Source organism: Solanum lycopersicum, chromosome 6 (assembly GCF_036512215.1).
Source record: "Solanum lycopersicum chromosome 6, SLM_r2.1".
NCBI classification, from domain to species: Eukaryota; Viridiplantae; Streptophyta; class Magnoliopsida; order Solanales; family Solanaceae; genus Solanum; species Solanum lycopersicum.
Window position 1 is genome coordinate 42074460 of NC_090805.1, and position 24351 is coordinate 42098810.

Genomic DNA, 24351 nt, shown 5'->3' on the forward strand with positions numbered 1-24351 from the left:
GACTAGTCACTATAAAATATTTCTGCCTCAGCAACTAAATGTGTAATTCCTCAGAGTTGGTGGTATGTAACATACACATATACCAACATAAGTAGCTTTTTTTAAAAAAAATAAAAAAATCAAAGATTAGCTTAAAATGAAAGACATAATACATAAATGTGTCCTTTGATTCGGTCTCATATAATATTTATGTCTTCTAACTTGGGGTGTGTACAAGTAAAATTGAACAAGTAAATATCCTATATAGCTCTGTGTCCTACGTAATGTTCTACCTATAATATGACAATCTCGAATTTATACTTTGCTAATCCAAATACCACCATTATAAAATAAAGGGAAAAAAAAGACAAATATACCACAAACTAAATGCAGATACCCTCTGTCATATTTTTGGGATATAAGTGCCCTTGCCATAAAAAAATTACCGCATATATGCCCTTCACTTTAACGGAAGACTAAGTCGGGACATATGATGCAATATTATCTGTTGATTCAATATTTAATAACTGTCGAATTGGTGGATTAGATTATGATACATGTATATCCGTTAGTATAAAGGTCATATATATTCTAATTTTTGAACAGCACTCAAAAATATAAAAGAGGATATCTGCGTACCATTTATTATAGAGGTATATATGTTATTTTTTTCCCTAAAACAAAAAGAGTGCCATAGCTATAGCCATATTTTCTTTGGAAGTTTCTGATTGAAATACGTATGGGCCGACTATGAAATACACTGTATATTCATTCAGTTCCCTCTGATGAATTTATCTACAACACTACGTACGACGCCGTATCATGGGGATCGACTAGGGTGGGTGGGGACAAGAAGATAGTATTACGAAAGCAAAAAGACAGAACTAAACGTATATATATATATATAAAATAATAGAAGGAAGAAATTGGGGTTAAGAGATAGAATCAGGGCCAGATTATTCAAAATGGGATGATAATAAAGCATACACTTGAAGTTGATGCTGCTTCATTTTGCACCTTCTTGAGGCAAAACTCATGAAGGAACAAAACCCCAAAAAAGAATTATTCAAAAAGCTGAAATCTTGATTTTTCTTTTTTTTGATTCATTTTCATTCTATGTTGGATTGAATTTTTCAGGGTTTGTGTGGTGAAGTTTTTTTTTTTTTTCAAATTTAAATTTTTAGTCTCCGATGGAGCCTCGTGTTGGTAATAAGTTCAGGCTTGGCCGGAAAATTGGTAGCGGTTCTTTTGGGGAGATCTACCTCGGTATTTGAACCCTTCATGTTTTTTATTTTTTTGCCTTTCAGGTTTTGTTTTTATTTTTAGGGTTAATTTAATTGGTGATTTGTTTATATGTTCTTCAAGGTGGTAATGTTCAAACTAATGAAGAGGTTGCTATCAAGCTGGTAAGTTGAAATTATCTCTCTGTGTGTGTTTTTATTTGTCTAAACTTGTTATAGGAGTATTGATATGTTTTTTAATTGCTAAAGCATATGGTTTTGCTATGAAAAAACTTGAGAATTTGTCATTGTTTTGATGATGGATGGTTTTTGGTTAGCAATTAAAACACAATTATATGCATGTGTTATTATCCGTGTGTTTAGTTGCTAATTATTATTAGGGTGGAAGGGGGTAGATTAAGAACAACTAGATAGATACCAGTGTAATTCTATAAGCGAGGTTTGGGCAGGGTAGGATGTATGTAGTCCTTATCCCCTACCTTTTGCCGGGAGAGGATTAAACTCAATCTTTTATAGAGAACACGTTTAGTTATATTTTATCATGCCTTCTCCGTTGCTAGTGTGGTCCTTTTCCATCGCGAAGTACTTGTAGCTGTCTTTTGATGAATGTCAGAGTAACATTGGAATCCAGGATCTTTGGTTGTTCTAATACCAAGTTAATATGAGGATGCAACACTAAACTTGAGATAATAAGTGGAGTCACCCAAAACCGTTATAAACACCCCTGCATGTTGAAGACATAATTAAGCAAATAAACTTGTGCCCGCCCTCTGATTGCTTAGATTATTAGATTAAAAAGGCTCTCACACTCAATAGGGTTTTGACCACTTGACCATTTGGTCTTATGGATCACAGTAGAGGAAATGTAACCGTTATTACCTAGCCTACAATTTGAGACTCCAAGTAGTGAATTTGCATTAACTAAAGCAAATTTGTGGTTTTGAAGAAATTGCAACAGTTTCACTGCTTACATTTGTCTTTCTAGAATTTTTTATATAAAACTTGATATCTATTGTAAACTGAAGTTTTTGCTGATACTCATGATATCATTCTACTTCTGCAAATGCTTAGTCATTCGTGAACATCCCTTCAATTATGTCATAGATGATTTTTTTAGTTTGCAAGATTAAGTTGCTGATTTTCTTATTTCTTGTACTCAGGAAAATGTGAAAACAAAGCATCCTCAACTGTTGTACGAAGCAAAGCTGTATAAAATACTACAAGGAGGAAGTAATTTCTCATCTTCATGTTGCCTGTTCTCTTCATTAACTACTCAATGTTATAAGTGGTATTTATCTTTTTATATTGGTAGCTGGAGTCCCCAATTTAAAATGGTTTGGAGTTGAAGGAGATTACAATGTCCTTGTGATGGATTTACTGGGACCTAGTCTTGAAGATCTTTTCAACTTCTGCAATAGGAAAATGTCCTTGAAGACCGTTCTCATGCTTGCAGATCAGATGGTGTGTGATGTTTTGTACCACTTATTGATTCCAATTACAATTTAAAATCTCTTCTCACCCTTATCAATTTTCAGATCAATCGGGTTGAGTTTGTTCATGCCAAATCTTTTCTTCATCGAGATATAAAACCTGACAACTTTCTTATGGGATTAGGAAGACGTGCAAATCAGGTATTGGGATTAAAGCTCTTACTTTGCTGCTCAATTCACCTATTGCAGGCATGGTATCTTCATAACCACGATTTATTAATATAGGTCTATGTTATTGATTTTGGGCTGGCTAAGAAGTACAGAGACTCATCAACTCATCAGCATATTCCGTATAGGTCAGCTCCCTTGAAGCACTATGAGGTTGATATCTGTTTTGTTTAAGAAGATGAAGTACTCGAAATATGGTGTTCATGCATATGATATGCCTATAGGAGCTTTGTGTTGTGGTCTGTTTGCTCTTTCGCTATAGAGCAATAGAAAAGAGTGAATTCTTTCAGTTTGCATCATTTTTAAACTCCTATGAAATTATCCCCTCACTTTTTTTAATAATTGTGGACTTGTGGTTTCTGAGAAAAGCTTGCACACACCGAGTAATCCCATAGAGTACTTTCTACCTCCCAACAGCACAGAGCACCAGGTAACTTTGTCCACCAAGGCATAGACAGATGAGAAGAAATTACCTAGACTTAGTCTTTTGATCATGTAGTCCAAAAGCATGTGTCAGTATAGGTGCTTCCTTATTTTGTGGGGGGTTTTCTTTATGAATTAACAGGATATAAGAAGAGTAGAAACACACATTTTTATCTGTATTGCATGTAAGATAAGTCATCAAAGCTATTTAATGACTTCACAAAGGTATCAGAATGCATGAACTAGCAAATTTAATAAACTAACTTAATCTCTGTTCGGGAATAATCATATCCACTCCTTTTCACTGTTACTACTTTCATATTGTACACCTTCTCACTACTAACTTCTAGTTCGTTAATAACTATCCCTTCAATATGATCAAACTGTTTTTTGGTTTGCCTGGCACTGCTGGTCAAGACTTAAGAGGAACGAAGCGACAACTGGGTAGTTTAAACAAGAAATATTTTATCACTTCGTAAAAGACTGAAAAATTTACGGATAGGGAGAAGAAACTGATATCCTTCTTAAATTTTTTCTTTAGTTAAAGCCTTAATATCTTAACCCTTTTCATTAATAACTGTGATTAGGTTATGGCATTGGAAAATGATTATCGTTCTAGTTTCCTTCGACTGGGACAGGGAAATATCAGTAAATGATATGAAACCAGATCCTGTTGATCTTTCCCAACTGTTTTATATTTTGGTCATTCATCATACATTTAACTAATAGAAAGACTTTTTGGCATCAAAGATGCAGTGCCATCATGCTTACCATAGAGGAAGTGATCTCTCTAATTTATAGAGCTTGTGCAATTCACCGAAATTTTAACAGTGAATCTGGAGATTTTCTGTATTTTGTAAATTACAGTTGGTCATTTGTATTTCGAGCTTGTGAAGAAGTATATTTGTATGTTGAATCATTGATTAATCACATTGGATAATTGTACTCTTTATTAGTCAATTATCTTACAATGAGATCCTCCTCCAGGGCATGGATGTATGATTTATTTTCTTTTTAATGTGATACAGAGAAAATAAAAATTTGACAGGAACTGCTAGATATGCAAGCATGAACACTCACCTCGGCATTGGTGAGCTTTTCTTTTATTTTTCCAATTTGTTCCCAATTGTTTATATGGACTGTTTACTCTGTGTTTTCTATTGACCATGTAGAACAAAGTCGAAGGGATGATTTGGAATCATTGGGTTTTGTTCTGATGTACTTTTTAAGAGGAAGGTAAATATTTCTCCTTCCCTACATTTTCTTTTATTTAGTGTCTTTACTTCTCTTTCATGGTAATCTTACATTATCCTTTCAAACACATGTAGTCTCCCTTGGCAGGGGCTGAAAGCAGGCAATAAGAAACAGAAGTATGAGAGGATCAGTGAGAAGAAAGTTTCAACGTCAATAGAGGTAATTGATGCTCCTCCATTCTTCATATGCTAGCTATTTAGTTTTTTATTCACTAAATTGATACTAGTGCAAATTTTCCTATAGACCTTGTGTCGAGGCTATCCTGCAGAGTTTGCATCATATTTTCATTACTGTCGATCACTGAGATTTGATGATAAACCAGATTATGCTTATCTCAAGAGAATTTTCCGTGACCTTTTCATTCGTGAAGGTATGATCATTTTGCTTTCCATGCCTTCTCTATTTCATCTGTACATAGATGTTACAACAAGTACCTCAATGACAATGTTCACAGGATGACTTCCATTTTCCTTCCCTTTATTCTTTTTTCTTTTTCCCATCTATTTCAGGGTTTCAGTTTGATTATGTATTTGACTGGACCATATTGAAATATCAGCAATCACAGCTTGCCAATATTCCATCTCGTGCTCTTGTAAGTGACTTAAATATATTAGCTTATGGCATTGGTCTCAAAATATAAAAATGAAATGTTGATTTTGAAACAGGGCGGTACTGCTGGGCCAAGTTCAGGGACGCCTCATGGTCTTGCTAATGTCGAAAAGAAATCAGGTATGTTTGGTCTCGATATCCTCCTCCCTCAACCACAAAAAAGAAGGAAAGATTAACAAGAAAAAGTTAATTAGAAGACTTAGCAATCAGTCTGTGCTAACTAGTGTGGCATAAAGTGGTTCTATGTATCTTGTCTCTTATGTATACGTGAAAAGTTACAATTGGAATCCATTTCAATTGGTCCATTATGTCATTTATTTTGGATGGCATGCCAGATGTTCTGTTCAGGAAAGTACATTACCTCTAAATATGCTAGCTTCTTATTCTCTGGGAGCTATATATGCTTGCTACTCAATATGCAGGTGGTGAAGAAGGACGGCCAACTGGTTGGTCTTCATCAAATCTGACACGTAATAGGAGCACAGGGCTCAATTTCAATGCTGGAAGCTTATTGAAGCAAAAAGGCACAGTTGCTAATGATTTATCTGTGGGTAAAGAGGTTAGTGCTCTTCTTCCCCCCTCTCCCTATTGGTTATACCCTTTCTCCTGGTTGGGATGCGTTTGGGGAAGTGTAGTACTATTGCATATAAATTCTGTGGCAACTTTACTTGTTACAAAAACGATGTGAGTGCATTTGACTTTATTCAGATATAGGACAAAAGTTCTTTTGCAATCTTGATTAGTCAAGTACCTCGGCATGAGGAATTAGATGCAGTTTCCAAAGAAGAAGTAAAAAGTTCCTGAACTTGTGTGGCAATTTCAATTTACGGAGCAATTCACCAAGTAGAGAGGATAAAGTGTGCAATCTCTTTGAATAAAATTTTCTTGAATCAATTTTACATTTTATGTTATCCTGAAAATAATTTGATGGATAGCAGGTAGGCTGCATTTCTCCTTTCTCAAAAAAAAAAAAAACGAAGAAGAAAAAGAACAAGAAAAAAAGGGTAGGCTGCAACTCTTTCTGGTGCTCTAGGCTTTTATTTTGGGTGAGGGGATACAGAATAGATGTGTAAGGATGGAAGTGGAATAATGAGAGGATGAAATGTTGTGCAGCGAGCTCTCACGTGGGTACTTTGGAGGGACAGAAACAAGAGATTTTGGAAGCAAAGGAAGATGACTTCATAAAGCTTAGGGTTTTTCTTTCATTTTGCTCAACTTTTGGATTGCCCACGGAGTTCCTACATAGATGATTGAGAGTCTTTAATAAAGAACCATGTTTTATGAACCTATTCTGCTTATGGATTATCTGTCACACACTGTTCCCAAGAACTGCCAAAGTCAAAACAGCAAAATTCTTGGATCATATCAATGGGTGCACAACTGCATGTTTCTCTGGACCATCATAGTGTACTTGCACATATCTATTCAGAGGAAGGTCTTTTCATAATGGATGATCCTCAAAACTATAATGTAGATGATTGATGGAAGAAATATGAAACATATCCAAAATTCTCGCTGATGGAAATAGACCCGACACAGATATCTCTTGTATACTGGGGCGTCCTCCACAACATTAGCAAAATACTATCCACAAAAGGAGTGGAAGTGGGAGTAAAATAGAAGTAGCTAAAAGGCATTGAACCCCCACCCAAAATAAACACCCTTCTCTCCATCTGCTGCCTTTTGAATTACCTTCACCGAGTGGCACTGATGATTACATATAGGTTAAGAGGGCCAATAAGGTGGTGTTGGTTCGTCTATATGACAGAAATGGATGGTGACTGCATAATTAGGGGTGGCATTTATCTTTTTCTCTTCTAACATTTCCTTTCCTCTATTACTTCCACATATTTGTGCTTGCCCTTCATGGAACATGAGAATAATTTGTATTCATTTGGTAGTTCTTGAATATAATGGCCAAACTGAGAGCAAATTGGTGGTATACACTAAGAAACAGAATTTAGTACAACTAAGGATCTATTATGCTTATACTTTGGGGAATGTGGTTGAAATTTACTCTTGTTTTATGACCTATATCTACCAGTAAACACTACAGACTTTGACTGAGTTTGTTTTGCAGTTACCTAGTTCTAATTTTTTCCGGTCAAGTGGATCAGCAAGGCAACCTAATGTCTCTAGCAGTCGAGACCCAGTGATTACTGGGGGTGAACCTGACCTCTCCCGCCCTCAGACACTAGATGCAGCAGGCGCAGCATCACTGCGTAAAATATTTAATACTACCCAGAAGACTTCACCAGTTGTGTCTTCAGAGCACAAGCGCAGCTCCTCCACAAGAAACACAAACCTAAAGAATTTAGAGTCTGCCATCAAAGGAATAGAGGGTTTAAGCTTTCGATGATGAGGTACTGGATTAGTAGCTCTGCTTTGTCACAATTCCCCCTCTACTGTATATCTTGGCACAGCAAACACACCAACATGGCGGAGTATGAGTTCTGATATTAGTTGTTTCCAGGAGGAACCATAAACAATGCAACCCCCGCAAACTCACAAATCCCAGTTTATGTTTTGTCCATACAGACACAGTTATAGGCACTTATCGTATTCTTTTTCGTCTCTATCTCTCCTGTTCTTGTTCTATCGTGTTATTCATATTTATCTTATGTTGTGAATTATGAAGAGGCCCATATATAATTGCCGATTTATATGGTCCACGAGATGTTTGACGCTAGCAGATTCTTCTGCTTTGGACATGAGCAAACTCTCTTTTGTTTCAAGCTATTTAAATATCAATCACAGGTCTCTGTGTGGTCATTTACTCAGTTGGCAGTCTTAGTGGGCTTTTATACATTAAAATTGTGAAATTTGGACAAGTAGTGTATTTGTTTTTAAATTATAAATGGTATTTGAAAATAGAAGTTGTGTTGGAAGATTGTAACAATTGTATGCCAAAAACAGTTTTCTGCCTCTTCAAGTAGTGAAAAAAGGTTGCAAGTATAGTCTATCTCTGCAATGTAAGATACAGAAATAACATGATATGAGTGGTGTTGCGTTGACTAATTTGCTTCGATTATTGCTACATATTGTTCATAATATATCGTGTTGTGTTACATTATAATATAAATTAAAAAAAGTAAGAGTATAAGGTGAACTTAACTTTTTGTTATTATCTGATGATGAATTTAAAATGATACAATGTAATAATCAAAATAAATATGATATTTTAAACTAACAATACAATATAACATGTAACAATTATACAAACTTTCAGAGATCCTGAAATAGGTAATTTAATGCACCAATTTAGAATTAGTTTAACTTTAATATAAATAATTAGTTTAACTTTAATATAAATATCGAATATTGAATAAAAATATATTATTTTAGGTTGTGGAATTCAGTGAAGTTTTCCAGTACAATGAATGCACATGTTTTGTGGGACTCAAAATATCTGTCTACTGATTCTTTTCTTCTCTTTTTCAGCAAAAGACAGACTGCCAATTTAACAATTTATATTTAGTATACTCTACATTTAATTATACTAATAATTAATAATTGAGAGAGACAACTTTCTTAAACCAATTTTATTCCAACTATTAATACTCTTTTATTTTCTGACAGAATTCATCTTTGGATTTTTATTTAGAAAAAAAAATGAAAATCCAATAAAAGAAATTGACTAAATACTTGTGGAGATTTATTTTCTCAAAAGAATCTGTCCTAAATCCCTCCTTTTAAAAAAAATAATATCAAATTTATTGTTTAAAATACTATAAGACAACTTTTGATTGGTAATAAATCAAATCTTATAAGTTATTTAATTGAAATTATTAGTTTTTGTAGCCAATATATACTCCAATTGAACCAATGTTCTGAAAATTAATTTTTATATCTATCAACAAAAAACAAAATAATTATTAATAAAATCAAATCGAAGAATCGAACAAATATAAGTACCTACTACCTGTTGTTTTTCATTAATAAAACTCTATTAGTTAAGATTTGAACCAATAAAAAAAATCATATAATATCATTATTTTAGTTGAAATTTACATCAATATTCTATTATTATTCTTAACCATTTTATTGATCAGTATATCGCACCTTGTCTAAGTATAGTCAAAATTGGAAGAGGAGAACAATTTATTACATCAAGATAATGAATTTTTAAAAGATCATAACAATCTGAGTTCATGGGATTCTCACATCATTCTTCATAAAAAGGGAGAAAAAAGAAAAAAAAAATCTCTAATTAGCAAAAGATTAAATGCTTGATTATGAAAAGACAAATGAAAAACAATCAATTAAGAAAATAACCAAACAAAAACATATTAAGTATAATCCCACCGATAACAACAGAATATACACAGACCTCACTTTTATCTCGTGAAGGTAGAAGTTAAATTATTTTCAGAAGATCCTCGACGACCACTCACCATAATCCATGTACAACATGATTGCAAGTATTCTTGATCCACTTAAAGCTCTTTCTTAGTGAAACTTTCATCTTACCTTCCACACCATAAGCTTTATATCCAACAACCCTTTTCTTCCTTTGCATTTCAGGATCATTAAAACTCCAATTCTTCAAAGAAGATGATGAAATCACTTTGCTTTTGCTCCTCTTCATCTTCACTTCTTTATAATGATCATTACTATTATTATTATTACTTGAAGTTGTTGCATGTGAATTAGTACTACAACTTCTCAAATCTTGCATACTAATTGGACCCCCCCTTCTTTCTCTTGTTGATTTTGATCTAAAATTCTCCATTTTGGGATAAATATTTAGGATTAATTTGCCTAGGAATAGCTCAATGTGGTGCTTTTAATATTTTTGAGTAATACACCCCCACCCCCACCCACCCACCAACCTTAAAGGTGTGTGATGATTTTTTTTTTTTTCAATGATGCAATGAGGCTGGAAAATTTTAATTTTGTAGCCCACTATTTGAATGTTAGATGGCGCATGGCCTGTTAAGTGTATCATTCTTTCACAATCACATGCCTTTCGTATTATTGATGGTCAATGTTGACTGTTATACCAAATAAATTATTTTTAAACAGTTTTAATTTGAATATCGAATCAAATAAGAAAAAACAAGAGAAATGATGAAAAAATTTTTAGAAATCAAATGGATCGTGATATAGTGGTGAAACTATTTCATGCTTGATTAAACGTTCACACGGGAAAGTTTGTTTTCACATGTAAAGTTGTACCAACTAGTTTATGTTGACATGTAACTCTTACTGTTCCATTTCAATTTGTTCAATCTTATTTTTATTTTTAGTTTAATTACTAAATAATTAAGTACATTTTATATGTTTTAAAATCCAAGTTCCTTTTATATTACTTTATATTAAGTGAAAACCACACAAATAAATTAAAATATAGAAAATAATATATATGTATATATATAAAGAGTACTTCAATAATGAGTCCCAACTTGTCATATACCTCGATCTATTTTTATTTATTTGTTGTGTTAAAAATAAATATTTGTTTTTATTTTTTCTTTTTAAAAACTCAAAAAAATTTACTTGATTCCTAATTTACTCCTTGTCATTTACTATTATTATTATTATTTTCTAAATCATTAAATTTATTGTATTCGAATGATAGTATATTAAAGCTGCCATTTTAAAAAGTGTATTAAGTTAATATTAGACAATTAAATATAAAAAGAGTAAGTACTAATAAAGAATTAATCAATCACATACATTGAATTGAAGTGTACCACATTTTTGGTTTGTACAATGCATTTCAAGTGTACCAAGCAAAATTGTGCAACTGACAATTTGAAAATCATTTTTTCTCTTTTTCTTTATAGAAAAAAGAAAAACTTTAGCTAAAAGATCCAAATTGAAATTTTGTATAATGAGGTTAAATTTTCATTATAAATGGCAGCAGTACTAATTACATCACTCATTCTGGTTAATTATTGCATACCCAAAGTAAAAATATTGCCAAAAATAAACTACTTTTTTTCTTAGGGTAAGTTACTAAAAAGGCATATTTTTCTGTCCTTTCAATGATCTCTTCAAATTATTTAGAAAAATGCTATACACCATAATCACTACTAAAACATCGCGATTTTCCAATTGAAAAATGTTCAGTGGCTATTCCCTAAGACAGTTTGATTGAATTAGTTATAAAAGAAAAAACAGTATTATTTTCATATAAAAAAATTAGAAAGTTGTCCACTATTTCAATGAAAATCTGTTTTCCACCGTGCATTTACACAGTTATCATAATTTTTTCACTGGTAAAAAATATTTGTTTCTAGGTAAAGATACAAAGACTTCACAAGCTCAAAGAAGATCAATAAACACTGATTAAGTAGAAAAACAAAAGGAAAAATTATCAAGATTTCTCAGTTTATCATTAATATTTCTGTGCTAAAACAAGAACACAACATTAATCAAGAACTTAACTACACTAAAAATTAATGCCAAAGAAGTATAAGAATTTGGAAATGAAATAAAACCAAGACCTTACTACATACTGACTGCAAAATTCTTAGCAACATTAATGCCAGGGGTGCGTTTTTGACGATAGATAATAATGGTAGTTTAAAATGATTTCTTCTATACTATAAGCTTGGTACTCACCTTATAAAGATGAAGTTTTCAGAGGAGGTCAGCGACGTTTGAAGGGAGTTCTTCGATGACCACATTGTAGAATTTTTGAATATCAAACAACATTCTTTCGTCGTCTGTTGTCACAAAGTTGATCGCAACTCCTTTCCTTCCAAACCTTCCACTTCTTCCAATACGATGGAGATAATTCTCCGGCTGAGTTGGGAGATCATAGTTGATAACAAGGGATACTTGTTGTACATCGATACCACGAGCCAACAGATCAGTTGTGATAAGGACACGGGAAGAACCAGAGCGAAACTCACGCATGATTATGTCTCTAGTGTTCTGGTCCATATCTCCATGTGTAGCTGAAACCGTGTGGTCACGGCTTCGCATTTTGTCCGTCAACCAATCGACCTTGCGCCTAGTGTTCACAAAGATAACACTCTGAGTGATGGCAAGTGTCTCGTATAGATCACAGAGCGTCTCAAGCTTCCATTCCTCCTTATCTACATTGACGTAGAACTGTTTGATACCCTCAAGTGTCAATTCATCACGTTTAACCAAGATTCTCACAGGCTTATTCATGAACTTTCTTGTGATGTCAAGGGCTTCTGGTGGCATGGTCGCAGAAAACACTCCGACTTGAACTTTGGTAGGCAGCATCTGGAAAATATCATATATCTGCCAATATAGACACATGGATAAAGGTTCCAAATTACTAATTTCTCAAAGTCGACAGCAAATCAAATCGGAGGGAAAGGTCATAAACTCTGTATTTAGTTTTACTAATCGCAATCAGCAAATGAAGGAACAAATTCAACGGGATGATCAATTTACATTATGTCCTTAGGAACCAAATAAATGGGAGGGGTACTAGTGTGTAACTTATCTCAATAGCTAATTCCCGACAATGATTAAGATGACTGGTTAACGGAGTACAAGAACATCTAAACGTAAACTAAATCTGTATCTTCTATATTGATTTCTTCAAAAGAATTAATTCCAGCGATAATCCCAGATTAGCAAACCGAGGGACCTCAAACCTGAACTTGTTCAAATCGTCTACTAAGGGGTAATTATAAATCTAATTGAAGAGGTTGAAGTACCTGATCCTTAAAACCCCGTGACAGCATTTCATCAGCCTCGTCTAGCACAAACATTCTGAGGCAATCAGGACGGAGGGACTGTCTTCGCAACATGTCAAACACACGTCCAGGGGTGCCAACAACAACATGAACACCAGCTGCGAGAATGCGTTGATCCTCCCTGACACTAGTGCCACCTACACAAGCATGGACCTTAACCCCAAGATAGTCACCAAGTGCTCGCATAACCTTCTCAATCTGCTGTGCAAGTTCTCGAGTAGGTGCCAACACCAATGATTGGCATTGAATTAAACCATAATCAAGTTGCTGCAAAATTCCAGAACAAAAAGTAGCTGTCTTCCCTGTGCCAGATTGAGCTTGCTGAATTACATCAAGTCCCTTGCAAAATGGTACGATACCCCTCTGCTGAATGGCAGATGGTTTCTCAAAACCTTTAAAAGATTGCATGCAGCAAAAAAGGCGGAATCAGGCACAAAATCAACAATTTAAAAAAAATAAACTTTTTTTTTCAGAGAACTCTCAACTGTATGGTACTCCCTCTGTTTCAATTTGTTTGTCTGGCTTTGACATGACACAAAGTTTAGGAAAGTAAAAAATACTTTTGAATCTTGTGATCTTAAACATGTCACGTGAAAAGTTGAAATTAAAGAGTTGCAAAAAAGGAAAGTAAGACAAGCAAATTGAAACGGACTGGATGTATCATGCAAAGAAACAAAAAACCGAAGAATTTTCCTAGACTTGAGAACAATAACTTAAAAGGTTTACATAGTACCATAAGCATAAATGCCCCTGAGAAGATTTTCTTGCAGACCCATAGCATCGAAACTGTCATACACCTCGTCATATGAAGTAAAGAAATCTTTTCCCTCAGCGGCAAGTCTGCACCATATATATATAATATAAGTAATAGAGACGAGTACAATTTTCAGCATTTAACATATAAAATTTGTATTGATTCAAGAAAGAAATGACTAAAATCATACTGTGCAACGAATATCATGATAACTTACAAATCATTCATCTTAGAATCGAACTGTCGAGCATCAAATTGAGCTCCTTCTGGTGCCAAGCGTGCCATGACTGCCATGTACCTTTATGCGTAAGTGAATACTAACACTCTACAGTAAGTGATAAATCTATAACCATATTAATAAAGTAACAAACTTGAATCTCAAAATGATCATTTTATCAAGGAACCGAAAGGACAGGGAGAGACATAAGCTTTTCTTTTATATTCACGAAAAATGTCGAAAGATCTAACAGCCATTGAACACAGTAGGTAACAAATTTACTTATCCGCACTCAATTTTTACACCAAACTAAACAATTTATTCATATTAGACACAAATCAAAATTAGTACACAACAATATACTAACTCCGCCCCTGTTTCCACTATGAACAAAAAAAAAGTCCAGATTTACATCCCTCCTGTTTAATTTAATGGATCTCAAGCATAGTAAATTTCATTTGCCCTCATTATTACTCGAACCTTAAACTACAGATCTCGTATCGATAACTATATCTTAAAATGAAATTAAAAAAAAAAACTTGCTCTAACAGCTCAAGTTTTATTAATTTCTCTGAGGTACATAACATAATATTTTTCATTGTTACAAGTTATAACTAATGCTTTTTCAAAAAAAAACAAATAAGATCCCAGAATGGTTCGATAATTGTTATTACTATATATTAAACAGAGATAATCAAAGAATTAAATGTGCAAGTAAAGTAACATAAGTGAAAATTAATGAGAAAAAAGACGAGATTAACGTACTGATTAGTAAAAAATTAGGAACGTCGACGGTAATAGCGTTGTATAAGAAAGTGAGAATGAGCTTAGCAAAAATTAAACACTTAATTTTTTTGTTTGTTTTTTCTTCTGTTAAGAGAAGTATGAAGAAGAGGAAAAGGTCTTTCCATAAGCATATAAAACGGGTCTAAAGGACAGGTGTCATAACATTCCATGCACTCCCCTTGTTTAATTGTTTTTTTTTTTTAAATAGAAAATGTGAGATTATTTTATTTCGTGTTTGATTATATTAATTAGTTCCGCTCAGTGGGCTCATGTAGTTAAGGGATGTTGATCGATACCTCTTCGTCGGAAAATTACATTGTGTAGCTAGAATAAAAATTATTTTTTTATGTATATATATATTACATATTGACACTCCTTAGGTTCTATACGATTTTATTTCTTAATATTTTGACACTCCTTAAATAAAATTCTAGCTCCGTCATTGATTCCACTATAGCTAATCTCATAAAATCTTTCATACGTTTAAAATTTTCTTATATATATCTTGTCTATATATACATAGTGTTTTAACTTTTTAGTGTATATAAAATAAGTTCAGTTGGTAATCTTTTGAACGGAGAAGTGAGTCATGCGCCCAGAAAGAGTGTTGAAGTTTAAGAGATCAAAAAGTCTTGCAAAACAAACATCGCTTATCATAAAGATGTTAGTTTCTTCTTAGAAAATGGTCCCACTCGATCGCTTAATAGACTTCATTAAATGTACAATCAAAGATCAGTATGAAGTCTAAGTAAAGCAACGCCAGATACTTCATAATTGACATAAAATTTTAGCATAATGTTTAGTTGTAAATTTGAGTTTGGTTATACACCCCATAAGTATTCTTATATGATATTGGATTTTATTTTCTTTTTCATGTTAGCCTATTAGATTTATCGATAAGTTTGGTAGAACTGATAAAAATATAATAGTCATAATACATAAATGTTGTCTTTAATTTCACTTTATTTTATATTTATGTCCCTTAATTTTATTTTTGCACAAGTAGACACTCAAAATTTGTATAAAATTAAATGTTCTACGTGGTATAAAACACGTAGGACACCAAATAGGATACAAATTGTTATATAGGATGTCACGTAAGATGTGTATATCTATTTGTATAATTTTATACAAATTTAAGTGTCTACTTGTACATATCCAAAGTTAAAAGGCATAAATATAACCTAATTAAATAGTATATTTATGTAGTATGCCAATATAATATATTAATAATATGAAATTGCTAATATAAAATTAGTTCAAAACTTATAATTACAAATTATAATTTCGAAATAACCTAATGGGCAAACTAAACGAATCTCTAGTCCAAAATGGAATATTGGACAAAGCCCAATAGGATAGCACAAGGCCCATTGGAATTTTCATATTTCTTCGTTGGTTCCAATGCTTAGCCTAAACAATATTCTTTGCTTATCTCAGGTGCTCCCGATCATCTTTGTCGATCACTTTATGAAACCCTAGATCTCGGTCACCACTCTACTGCAAACCATTTGCAAGGTTTGATTCTTATTTTCTCTCCTTTTGTTTAATTTTTGTAGAAATTGGTTTGTTATGAATAAGATCTTATGGAACTGAATTTGCTACTGTTTCACACCTTCATGCTACCATTAGAAGCTGTTCAAGTTTGAATCACTGGTCCAATGGTGAAATTTTGTTTTTCTTTTTTTTTTTCGTTTTGAAATATTCGCTATTGCATTATGTAAAAGTTGATGTGGAAAACAGTAGTAGAAGTTTGATTGATGATCAGGATTCTATTGACAATGTGGAGTTCAGCTGAGGAAACAGCTTGCTATTATGTTATTCTCATTAACAGTTATAATTGAGCTCATTTTACTCGGGTTTCTGTTGACAATGTGGAATTCCGCTGAGGAAACAGCTTGCTATTATGTTATTCTCATTCACAGTTATAATTGAGCTCATTTTACTCGGGAAACCTGAAATTTTGTTTGATGTTTAGTTTATATATACATATTATTGCTGCGTTTAGATAGGTTGATAGATACAAAAGTATAACACGAGTATTTGTTTTCAGGAGTGCTTTTTTGTTCATCTCTAATACAAATATAAAATGTTGCGAATATGGCATACCTGCTGCCTTCAGAATGTTGTGAGCATGGCAGACCCGCTGCCTTCAGTTCCTATTATATGCATAGAATTGTTACATACACATATAGAAGGTCCGAACCCATTTCACAAAGAAGTAGTGGATTTCAGTGGTACTCTGTATTTTACTGACTTAAAACTCCTGGATGGGGCTTTGGTTGTGGAATGTTTTTAACACTAATGGTCTCTGACAGCATGTGTGCTGTAAATGGCTTATAGATTTGCTAATATGTTCGCTTTATGTGTTATATACTTAGTGCTGGATTTAATAATTTATTGTTATGGCAGAGAATAATATTCCAAAGTTGGTAAAATGGCTGATGATAGTAAGGCAGCTGAGAACCATAACCTCACTTCGGATAGTAACTTATCTTCAGAAAGCGGTAATGAGGTATCAATTGATTCCTTAGCACGAAAGGTACAAGAATCTCTCTCACTGTCGAAGAGGCATAAGTTTTGGGAGACCCAACCAGTGGGCCAGTTCAAGGATCTTGGAGATTCAAGCTTGCCTGAAGGTCCTATTGAACCTCCAACACCCTTAACTGAAGTTAAACAGGAGCCTTACAATCTTCCTAGTCCATATGAGTGGACCACCTGTGATTTGGACTCAGAAGATATGTGTAATGAGGTCTATCTTCTGCTAACAAACAATTATGTAGAAGATGATGAGAACATGTTTAGGTTCAATTACTCAAAGGAATTTCTTCGATGGGCACTACATCCTCCAGGTTACTATAAGAGCTGGCACATAGGAGTCAGAGTGAAGACCTCAAAAAAATTGGTTGCTTTTATCACAGGGGTACCTGCAAAGATACGTGCTAGAGATAACGTCGTGATCATGGCAGAGATAAACTTTCTGTGTGTTCATAAGAAGCTTAGATCAAAGAGACTTGCTCCTGTCATGATAAAGGAGGTCACAAGGAGAGTTCACTTGGAAAACATTTGGCAAGCTGCTTATACAGCTGGGGTGGTTCTTCCAACACCTGTATCCACATGTCAATATTGGCATAGATCTTTGAATCCAAAGAAGCTTATCGATGTCGGATTTTCTAGGCTTGGTGCGAGGATGACAATGAGCCGCACAATAAAGCTTTACAAGTTACCTGATCAGACCGTCACACCTGGGTTCAGAAAGATGGAGCTCCATGATGTTCCTGCTGTTACTCGATTGCTTAGGGATTACTTGAAGCACTTTGTGGTTGCACCTGATTTTGATGAGAATGACGTAGAGCACTGGCTTCTGCCAAAGGAGGGTGTTGTTGACAGCTATCTGGTTGAAAGCCCCGAGTCTCATGAAATCACTGACTTCTGCAGTTTTTACACCCTCCCTTCATCAATTCTTGGTAATCAGAATTATTCCACTCTGAAGGCTGCTTATTCTTATTACAACGTTTCAACTAAAACTCCATGGATTCAGTTGATGAATGATGCTCTCATAGTGGCTAAGAAAAAGGATTTTGACGTTTTCAATGCTCTAGATGTTATGCATAACGAAACTTTCTTGAAGGAACTAAAGTTTGGCCCCGGTGATGGGCAACTCCACTACTATCTCTACAACTATCGAATAAAGCATGTTTTAAGACCATCAGAACTTGGGCTTGTACTGTTGTAATTTGTGCTTGGGAGATTATTGCCTGCCTGGGAAGCATTTTTTTTGGTGATGTGCTCGGTCTCATTTTTTAAGCCCCCTTTGCCCTGTTAAACTTTGTTTGCATCCATGAATTGATCAAGGCACAAGTGTGAACATAGTCTTTGCACTTAAATCGATTGTACTTTATGATGTCTGATCTTATATAATTCATCCATGTTGATCCCAAGATCTTAAATATTCAGAACCGTGGATAAAGAATTTTTTCTCTTTACCTTATTTCTTATTAACTATCATCTTTTGCGCAACTCCGGAAGCATTTCTTTTCTTGAAAAATTGAAAATGTTACACCTAATACATTGAAAAAATTGAACCACTCTGGTACTGTACCTATTATCTGGAATGCAGGAGATTAAATTGAACAAACTATAAAGTTTAATGCAAATCTTACCTTTTGTAGTGATTTTTTTTTCTTGTTAAGTTTTTACTTTGTGTTGCTTAGATGTATAATACTGTTTTGCAAGTTCCTAAATTAATCTTCTAGCAAGAATATATATTTTTTTTCATGGGATGTCCATTTTGCACTTCTTACATGATGACAAACAATTAAACATCAAGAGTTGAAAATTACTTTTTGCATTGGAACTGATTTTAGAAATCTGCAATGTGATTTCTTTGCCACAACTGTACCTTGGTTTAGTTTTGCCTTTTTCAATTGTTAAAGGCAATTACTGTTCCGGAGAAACTAAAAGTATGTCCATTCAAGTGCTCTTTCCATAGGCTCAATAAGCCAAGATTCATAAAATATGATAACATTTCATTAGAATATCAGTTTTTGTTCAAGAAATTCAATTTACTTTGACATTCACTGGAATCAAAAAAGTATTTTTCTGTTTCCAAATTTACAACGGGGTGCTGTGGTGGTGACTATATTGTATCTCTGTACATTTAGTATTTACAGATTTTCTGGACTGAAAATATGCTTGAAAACTGAGGTGGTGACCAGCGGTATCACCTGTATGGCATCAAAGTTGAGAAAATTAACAGATTTGAAAACAATTCATGGTAAATAACCTTAAAGCCCAGTCAGACTGGGTTATGGAAGGGGAATAAATTTCAGAAACTTTTTTAAAAGTAACTAATGAAGGCTTATGGTAATCATTACCTTGTCAATAGGTACAAGAGCAGTTATGCTGCTTTATCTGATTGACTGTCAGAAATACTGTTTCTTATTTCCTGATAGAAAAAAGGACATAGAGCAGCTTAAGTACATGTGATATCCATTTGATTTAAAAAAGGCAGTCTGATGCACTAAGTTCCGGCTATGTATTAGGTCAGGGGAAAGCCAGACCATATTGAATGGTCTCATTCAGAAGGAATGTGCCTTCATTAGATGAAGAAGCTGAGTGATTGGCATCAAATATTTCTTATGAGAGGTTTGATCAAATTATATTATGATTAGGGGTCCCCAGGCCGAACATAAAATGAAGCTTAAGTTAAGGTAACATACCTCAGTCACTGCTAAGTTCTCTTGTGAACTTGAGGGACGTCTGTAGTCTAATGCAATGTTTTTTAGTCGTTCCAATTCAGGCAATATGACTGAACCAAGGTCTGGCCTGTCCTTCCTCCTGAGTTCGCAACATTTTAGAGACAATTTAGCGAAGGATAGCGCCTCCTCTAAGGGCCAATCGTTCACTGATGGATCTAGTATATCATCAAACTTTCCCTTTTCAATTGACCTCTCAACATGGTGCGTCAAACCCATTGGAGGCCTTGCTGTAATTATTTGTAATAACATGATTCCCAAAGAGTAAACATCTGATTTTGTATTCAGCATCCCAGTCTTTTGGTATTCAGGGTCAATATAGCAAAATGTCCCAGCAGCTGATGTCATGAGACACTGAGTGAATCTGCCTGAGACAGACGGTGGAACCAATCTGGCCAGGCCAACATCACTAATCTTACTTCTGTAGTTAGCATCCAAGAGAATATTAGCAGGTTTGAGGTCTCGATGCACAATGGGTTCTGGTTTTGTTAGGTGAAAGAAGTGAAGAGCAGCAGCAATTTCTGCAGCTATCCTGAAACGAGCAGGCCATGGTATAGGAGAACTTTTGTCCTTGCAGAACAACCTATCCTCTAAGCTGCCCTTTTCCATACATTCATAGACAAGGCAACCATACTCCGGACATGTTCCCAAGAGAAGAACCACATTTGGATGTCTCAAGCGGCTTAGAACCTCAATCTGCAATAAAAATAGGCACCTAACTGTATTGGATTTCCAAAAACATCTGTGTTATTTGTAACCTGGAAAAGTACCTCTTTCTGAAACTGTATTTGCCCCTGCGTGATGTCTGATCTTAGAACCTTAATAGCAACTGAAGTGTGATCCAGATAGCCTTTGTACACAGGACCATATCCACCTTCACCAATCTTCTGTGAATTGGAGAAGTAGTTAGTTGCAGCTTCAATTTCATCTTTTGAGTATCTCCTATAGCAGTTCTCACTGCAGGCAAATGCATCTTGTGCTTTCTTCTTCTCTTCTGCTTCATGCCATCGCTTCTTAGATTCCAATTCTGCTATGTATTGCGCCATCTGTGCTACTTCTAATGCAGCTTTGCATTTTTGCTTCTCCTTTTCCAACATAGCATGTGAAGCCTCAGGAGCCTCCTTGGCTTCTTCTAAGTTGCATGCCTCTTTTGACGCTGAATGATCAATCTCTCTTGCCTTGAAAAATATGAAAAGTTGCGTGGATAAATGTATTATTATATGGAGTAACGAAAATGAATAATTCAGGTGCTGATAAAAATATGTGACCGTCGAACTCTGACCTGTCGTCTACAGTTTCCATTGTGCATGTCCAGGCTTTGTTTCAGTTCAAATTTTAGCCTTTTCATTTCCTCCTCCAACTCATCCTGTATTGCATGTAAAAATGAGGAAAGAATATCCAGTTGATCTGTGCTAACTACAATATTTCAGGTCATATTATGGTGCAGTTTTTAGATAATCTCAAGGTCACTTTAAAGTTTAAAAGTTAAATATCTTCCGACAATGAGTAAAATAGATAGGCCATAAGATTCAATCTACAACTAGACTACCCATAAGATTCAAGCTCAGGGGAGCATATTTGAACTTACTGCATTTTGGAAGGAGATGGAACTCCTAGAAGCTTCTGAAACATTATGAGAAGAGTCCAAATGCTCAAAGGACATGTCAGAGAAACGGTAACTTGAGGAGCTTGAAAGATCACTCGAACCAGATGTAGAGTAGAATGAATTCTCTTTAGGGCGCATGCAAAGGTTTAGGTTATTGACTCTGTGTTGGGATGGAGGTAGTAGGCTACCAAGGTGTCTATCATGTAGTATTTTTGTAGTATCCGTGTTTGAATTAACAGAAGCCTGGGAGGAATTTTCACTGCTTCCAACTAGCTCTGCGGGTGGTGCCCATTCACCAAAATCATCACTATTGCCCCACGATGAGATAGGAGTAAGATTCTTGCAGCCAGGTTGCCTCGTTAGTTGACTTTTATTTAATACTTCACCGATAGTGCTGACAGAACGATCTGGTGAAGGATTCCTGCTGCTGTTTTGGCTGTCCGACCATGCCTTTGGTGTATGCTCAGTAGCACTGCTGTAATTGGGTGAAGTACTCTGACTTGCAGGATTCCTATCTGAGACACTACTGCTATCAGAATATATGCTTCGGCTGCCAGCGTCAATAGATTCAAAGGTCCCAATACTTCCCCAACTCCCCTGGCTGAAAATTGTATATTAAAATCATGAAGTAGATGTCATGACATACAACAACAAAAAACCCAATGTAATCCACAAGTAGGGCTTGAGGAGGGTAGTGAGCACACAGACCTTTCCCCTACATGGTGAAGGTAGAGAAATTGTTTCACATAGACCCTCCGCTCCCAGTAAAGCATAACAAAGATCAGACAGAAAAGGAAATACAATACTGAAGAAGTCATGTCGAAAAAAAGGAGAACAGAACTGTAGCAACAACAGATAATAATGATAACTGAAACAAAGAAATGTCATGACATACATGAAAGAGAAAAAATCTTCTAGAATGATTATCTAAAGAGTCTAATCAGTAACCATGATGAACCTTACTTTTCAACAACCATGGGAGGTTTTGTGGATAGACTTACGGAATATGAACTCGAGAAATTGGGGAATTGTGTGAGAATCCTGTTCGGCTGGAGCTTGCTTTACTGCTAGGAGTGGCTGGTTGACTTGCTGACTTGAGTTTTAGAACTTTTCCCCTTGATATGGCATAGATCGAGCAGAATTCAGGCACAGATCTGGATAAAGAGCTTGGCACATCTTGAATTTTAAATGCTCTGACATAGAAAGCTGAGAATTAGAACTCTTTATCAACTAGAAGAAAAACCAAGGAAGCACTTGATGCTCAGACCTTGTTAACATACTCTGAACTCCCAAAACACAATTAAGGGCATGGAAAAACTAACACTCACTCATACCTTGTAAGGGCATTCCGGGTTGAAGCACCAAATACGATGGTGGTGATGAACTTCTGAGATATATACTCGGTTAGTGCTTGTGCAACATCACTGTCCTGGAGAATCACTTCCTGGGCCTGAATCTGGAATGATCAAAGTAATCACAGAATGCTCACAACTGCATAAATTCTAATATCATGTTAAGTTGTAACCTTGTGATTTCAAAGATTTGTGGATCCTTTCACCTCAAAATATGAAGAATAATGTTTAAGTATTCACTTTTTTTCCTCACAGACTATAACTAAAGCCTGGATATCATGCTAATTGCTTTCAAGAAATAGAAAAATCCTAAAATTAAAATAAAGACTAACAATTTTCAATCGAACTACAACTTAAAACATCTGATCTCTATTATCCCTTTTGGCTTTTCTTCATAATTCCACAAATTGAACTGAAATATGAATAACACTTCTTAACAACAACAACAACAACATACTCAGTGTGCTCCTGGGGCAGGGGGAGTGTAGAGTGCACAACCCATGGCTAAGGTATATCAACAACACAGTTTAAAAGAGGCCAATTAGATGAAAAAATTAGGTGATTTTAAGATTATTACCCCTTTTCGAGCACAAATTCCACGATAAGGAAGGAAGAACTGCTGCATTTCAGCCATTGTGGGAGAATGACTAGCAACTGTGCTTTCTGTAATATATGAAAAGATGAACATAAATGCCAAGTGTTAAACAGATAAAAAAAATTAAGATGTCGGCATTAACATTAGATTTTATACATCAAATTTGAAGGCATTGCTCCTCTTTTCTTTTGTTTTTAATCAATTCCTTACTAGTGAGCTTAGCAAAACACAGATTAATCAGGATATCAGCAGGCAGCAGCGGAGCCAAGATTTTCAGCAATAAATAAAAATATAAAACACGAAGTAGTGTGATTTTTTTACCAATTGGTTCCCCTGCGTTACCCTGGCTCCGCCCATGGCAGCAGCCAGCCGATTGACTATCAACATGAAAATTATCGAAATAATTACACAGAATCCACATAATTGCCCTAAAAAAAGGTTAAAATTGAGGCATAATACATACGGGAATTGACATTTTCGTTATGGAGATGAACGTGTATAAGGAGGATTTTGCCATTCTTCTTTACAGGGAGATTATCAACCGCCCAGCGCACAGCATGTTGGCTATTTTTGTCTCTGTCTATCGCCACGGCAATCACGCTATCACTTCTTTTCATGATCCGGCGAATCTAGGATTTATAATCCTAGCTGAGTACAATGTGTACGTATATATATATATATATATATATTTATACAAGCATTAATTTTTTTTCCTTGGCTTATGTACTTATGAATCGAGGTGAAGCAAAGGATTCCATTGAACCGCTCTGGATCCGCCTCGCCGGTGCTCAGCACCGGCAGCCGCTTAGTTTGGCCGTTAAAGGAGGAGCACAGCCATGAATGCACCGTTGAGCGCCCGTTGTCACCACCAATAGAAAACCGAAAAAATATTGTTATTGATATTCTGAAAATATATGAAAACGGTTAGAAG

General features: G+C 34.9%; 4 protein-coding genes across 8 annotated transcripts; 2 read left to right on the forward strand and 2 right to left on the reverse strand.

Annotated features, from left to right (window-relative positions):
- The first annotated feature begins 655 nt into the window (after window positions 1–655).
- Window positions 656–7944, forward strand: LOC101263221 (casein kinase 1-like protein 2). The gene is made up of 14 exons (XM_004241818.3): window positions 656–1245; window positions 1345–1385; window positions 2381–2450; window positions 2533–2681; window positions 2756–2851; window positions 2936–3006; window positions 4330–4391; window positions 4474–4537; window positions 4630–4714; window positions 4799–4925; window positions 5065–5147; window positions 5221–5284; window positions 5587–5723; window positions 7245–7944. The coding sequence occupies exons 1-14, from the start codon at window positions 1170–1172 to the stop codon at window positions 7521–7523; spliced, it is 1404 nt and encodes a 467-aa protein (XP_004241866.1). The 5' UTR covers window positions 656–1169; the 3' UTR covers window positions 7524–7944.
- A 3539-nt stretch (window positions 7945–11483) lies between these two features.
- On the reverse strand, window positions 11484–14760 carry LOC101244494 (eukaryotic initiation factor 4A-8). 4 transcript variants are annotated; one of them, XM_010324537.4, is made up of 5 exons: window positions 14589–14760; window positions 13824–13893; window positions 13586–13692; window positions 12814–13244; window positions 11484–12388 (listed from the first exon to the last, which is right to left on the reverse strand). In XM_010324537.4, exons 2-5 carry the CDS (start codon window positions 13889–13891, stop codon window positions 11753–11755), a joined length of 1242 nt encoding a protein of 413 aa, XP_010322839.1. In that variant the 5' UTR covers window positions 13892–13893; window positions 14589–14760; the 3' UTR covers window positions 11484–11752. The 4 variants fall into 4 exon arrangements, with proteins under 4 accessions (XP_010322839.1, XP_010322838.1, XP_025887343.1 ...); XM_010324536.4 differs by having other exon boundaries at window positions 13824–13904; window positions 14589–14709; XM_026031558.2 differs by having other exon boundaries at window positions 13824–13923; window positions 14589–14709.
- Window positions 14761–15908: 1148 nt separating this feature from the next.
- LOC101247132 (glycylpeptide N-tetradecanoyltransferase 1-like) lies at window positions 15909–18550 on the forward strand. The gene is made up of 2 exons (XM_004241850.5): window positions 15909–16127; window positions 17022–18550. Exon 2 carries the CDS (start codon window positions 17047–17049, stop codon window positions 18343–18345), a length of 1299 nt encoding a protein of 432 aa, XP_004241898.1. The 5' UTR covers window positions 15909–16127; window positions 17022–17046; the 3' UTR covers window positions 18346–18550.
- Window positions 18551–19117: 567 nt separating this feature from the next.
- Window positions 19118–24177, reverse strand: LOC101261720 (U-box domain-containing protein 35-like). Of its 2 annotated transcripts, XM_019214208.3 has the most exons (11): window positions 23884–24024; window positions 23742–23797; window positions 23403–23488; window positions 22808–22929; window positions 22475–22666; window positions 21456–22074; window positions 21150–21233; window positions 20638–21045; window positions 19832–20563; window positions 19487–19557; window positions 19118–19336 (listed from the first exon to the last, which is right to left on the reverse strand). In XM_019214208.3, exons 3-10 carry the CDS (start codon window positions 23457–23459, stop codon window positions 19510–19512), a joined length of 2262 nt encoding a protein of 753 aa, XP_019069753.1. In that variant the 5' UTR covers window positions 23460–23488; window positions 23742–23797; window positions 23884–24024; the 3' UTR covers window positions 19118–19336; window positions 19487–19509. The 2 variants fall into 2 exon arrangements, with proteins under 2 accessions (XP_019069753.1, XP_010322835.2); XM_010324533.4 differs by lacking the exon at window positions 23742–23797 and having other exon boundaries at window positions 23884–24177.
- Between the last annotated feature and the right edge of the window lie 174 nt (window positions 24178–24351).

Coding starts and splice junctions, on each gene's coding strand:
- LOC101247132 (XM_004241850.5), top strand. CDS start 17,047: ATGGCTGATGATAGTAAGGCAGCTGAGAACCATAACCTCACTTCGGAT.
- LOC101261720 (XM_010324533.4), bottom strand. CDS start 24,037: ATGAAAAGAAGTGATAGCGTGATTGCCGTGGCGATAGACAGAGACAAA. Junction 22,075..22,474: donor ATTTCTCGAGTTCATATTCC/GTAAGTCTATCC, acceptor TACAATTTTCAG/CCAGGGGAGTTGGGGAAGTA. Junction 20,564..20,637: donor AAATACAGTTTCAGAAAGAG/GTACTTTTCCAG, acceptor TTTTTATTGCAG/ATTGAGGTTCTAAGCCGCTT.
- LOC101263221 (XM_004241818.3), top strand. CDS start 1,170: ATGGAGCCTCGTGTTGGTAATAAGTTCAGGCTTGGCCGGAAAATTGGT. Junction 3,007..4,329: donor CATCAGCATATTCCGTATAG/GTCAGCTCCCTT, acceptor AATGTGATACAG/AGAAAATAAAAATTTGACAG. Junction 5,285..5,586: donor TAATGTCGAAAAGAAATCAG/GTATGTTTGGTC, acceptor CTCAATATGCAG/GTGGTGAAGAAGGACGGCCA.
- LOC101244494 (XM_010324536.4), bottom strand. CDS start 13,900: ATGGCAGTCATGGCACGCTTGGCACCAGAAGGAGCTCAATTTGATGCT. Junction 13,245..13,585: donor CAGGGGCATTTATGCTTATG/GTACTATGTAAA, acceptor AATCTTTTAAAG/GTTTTGAGAAACCATCTGCC. Junction 12,389..12,813: donor CACGGGGTTTTAAGGATCAG/GTACTTCAACCT, acceptor CTATATTGGCAG/ATATATGATATTTTCCAGAT.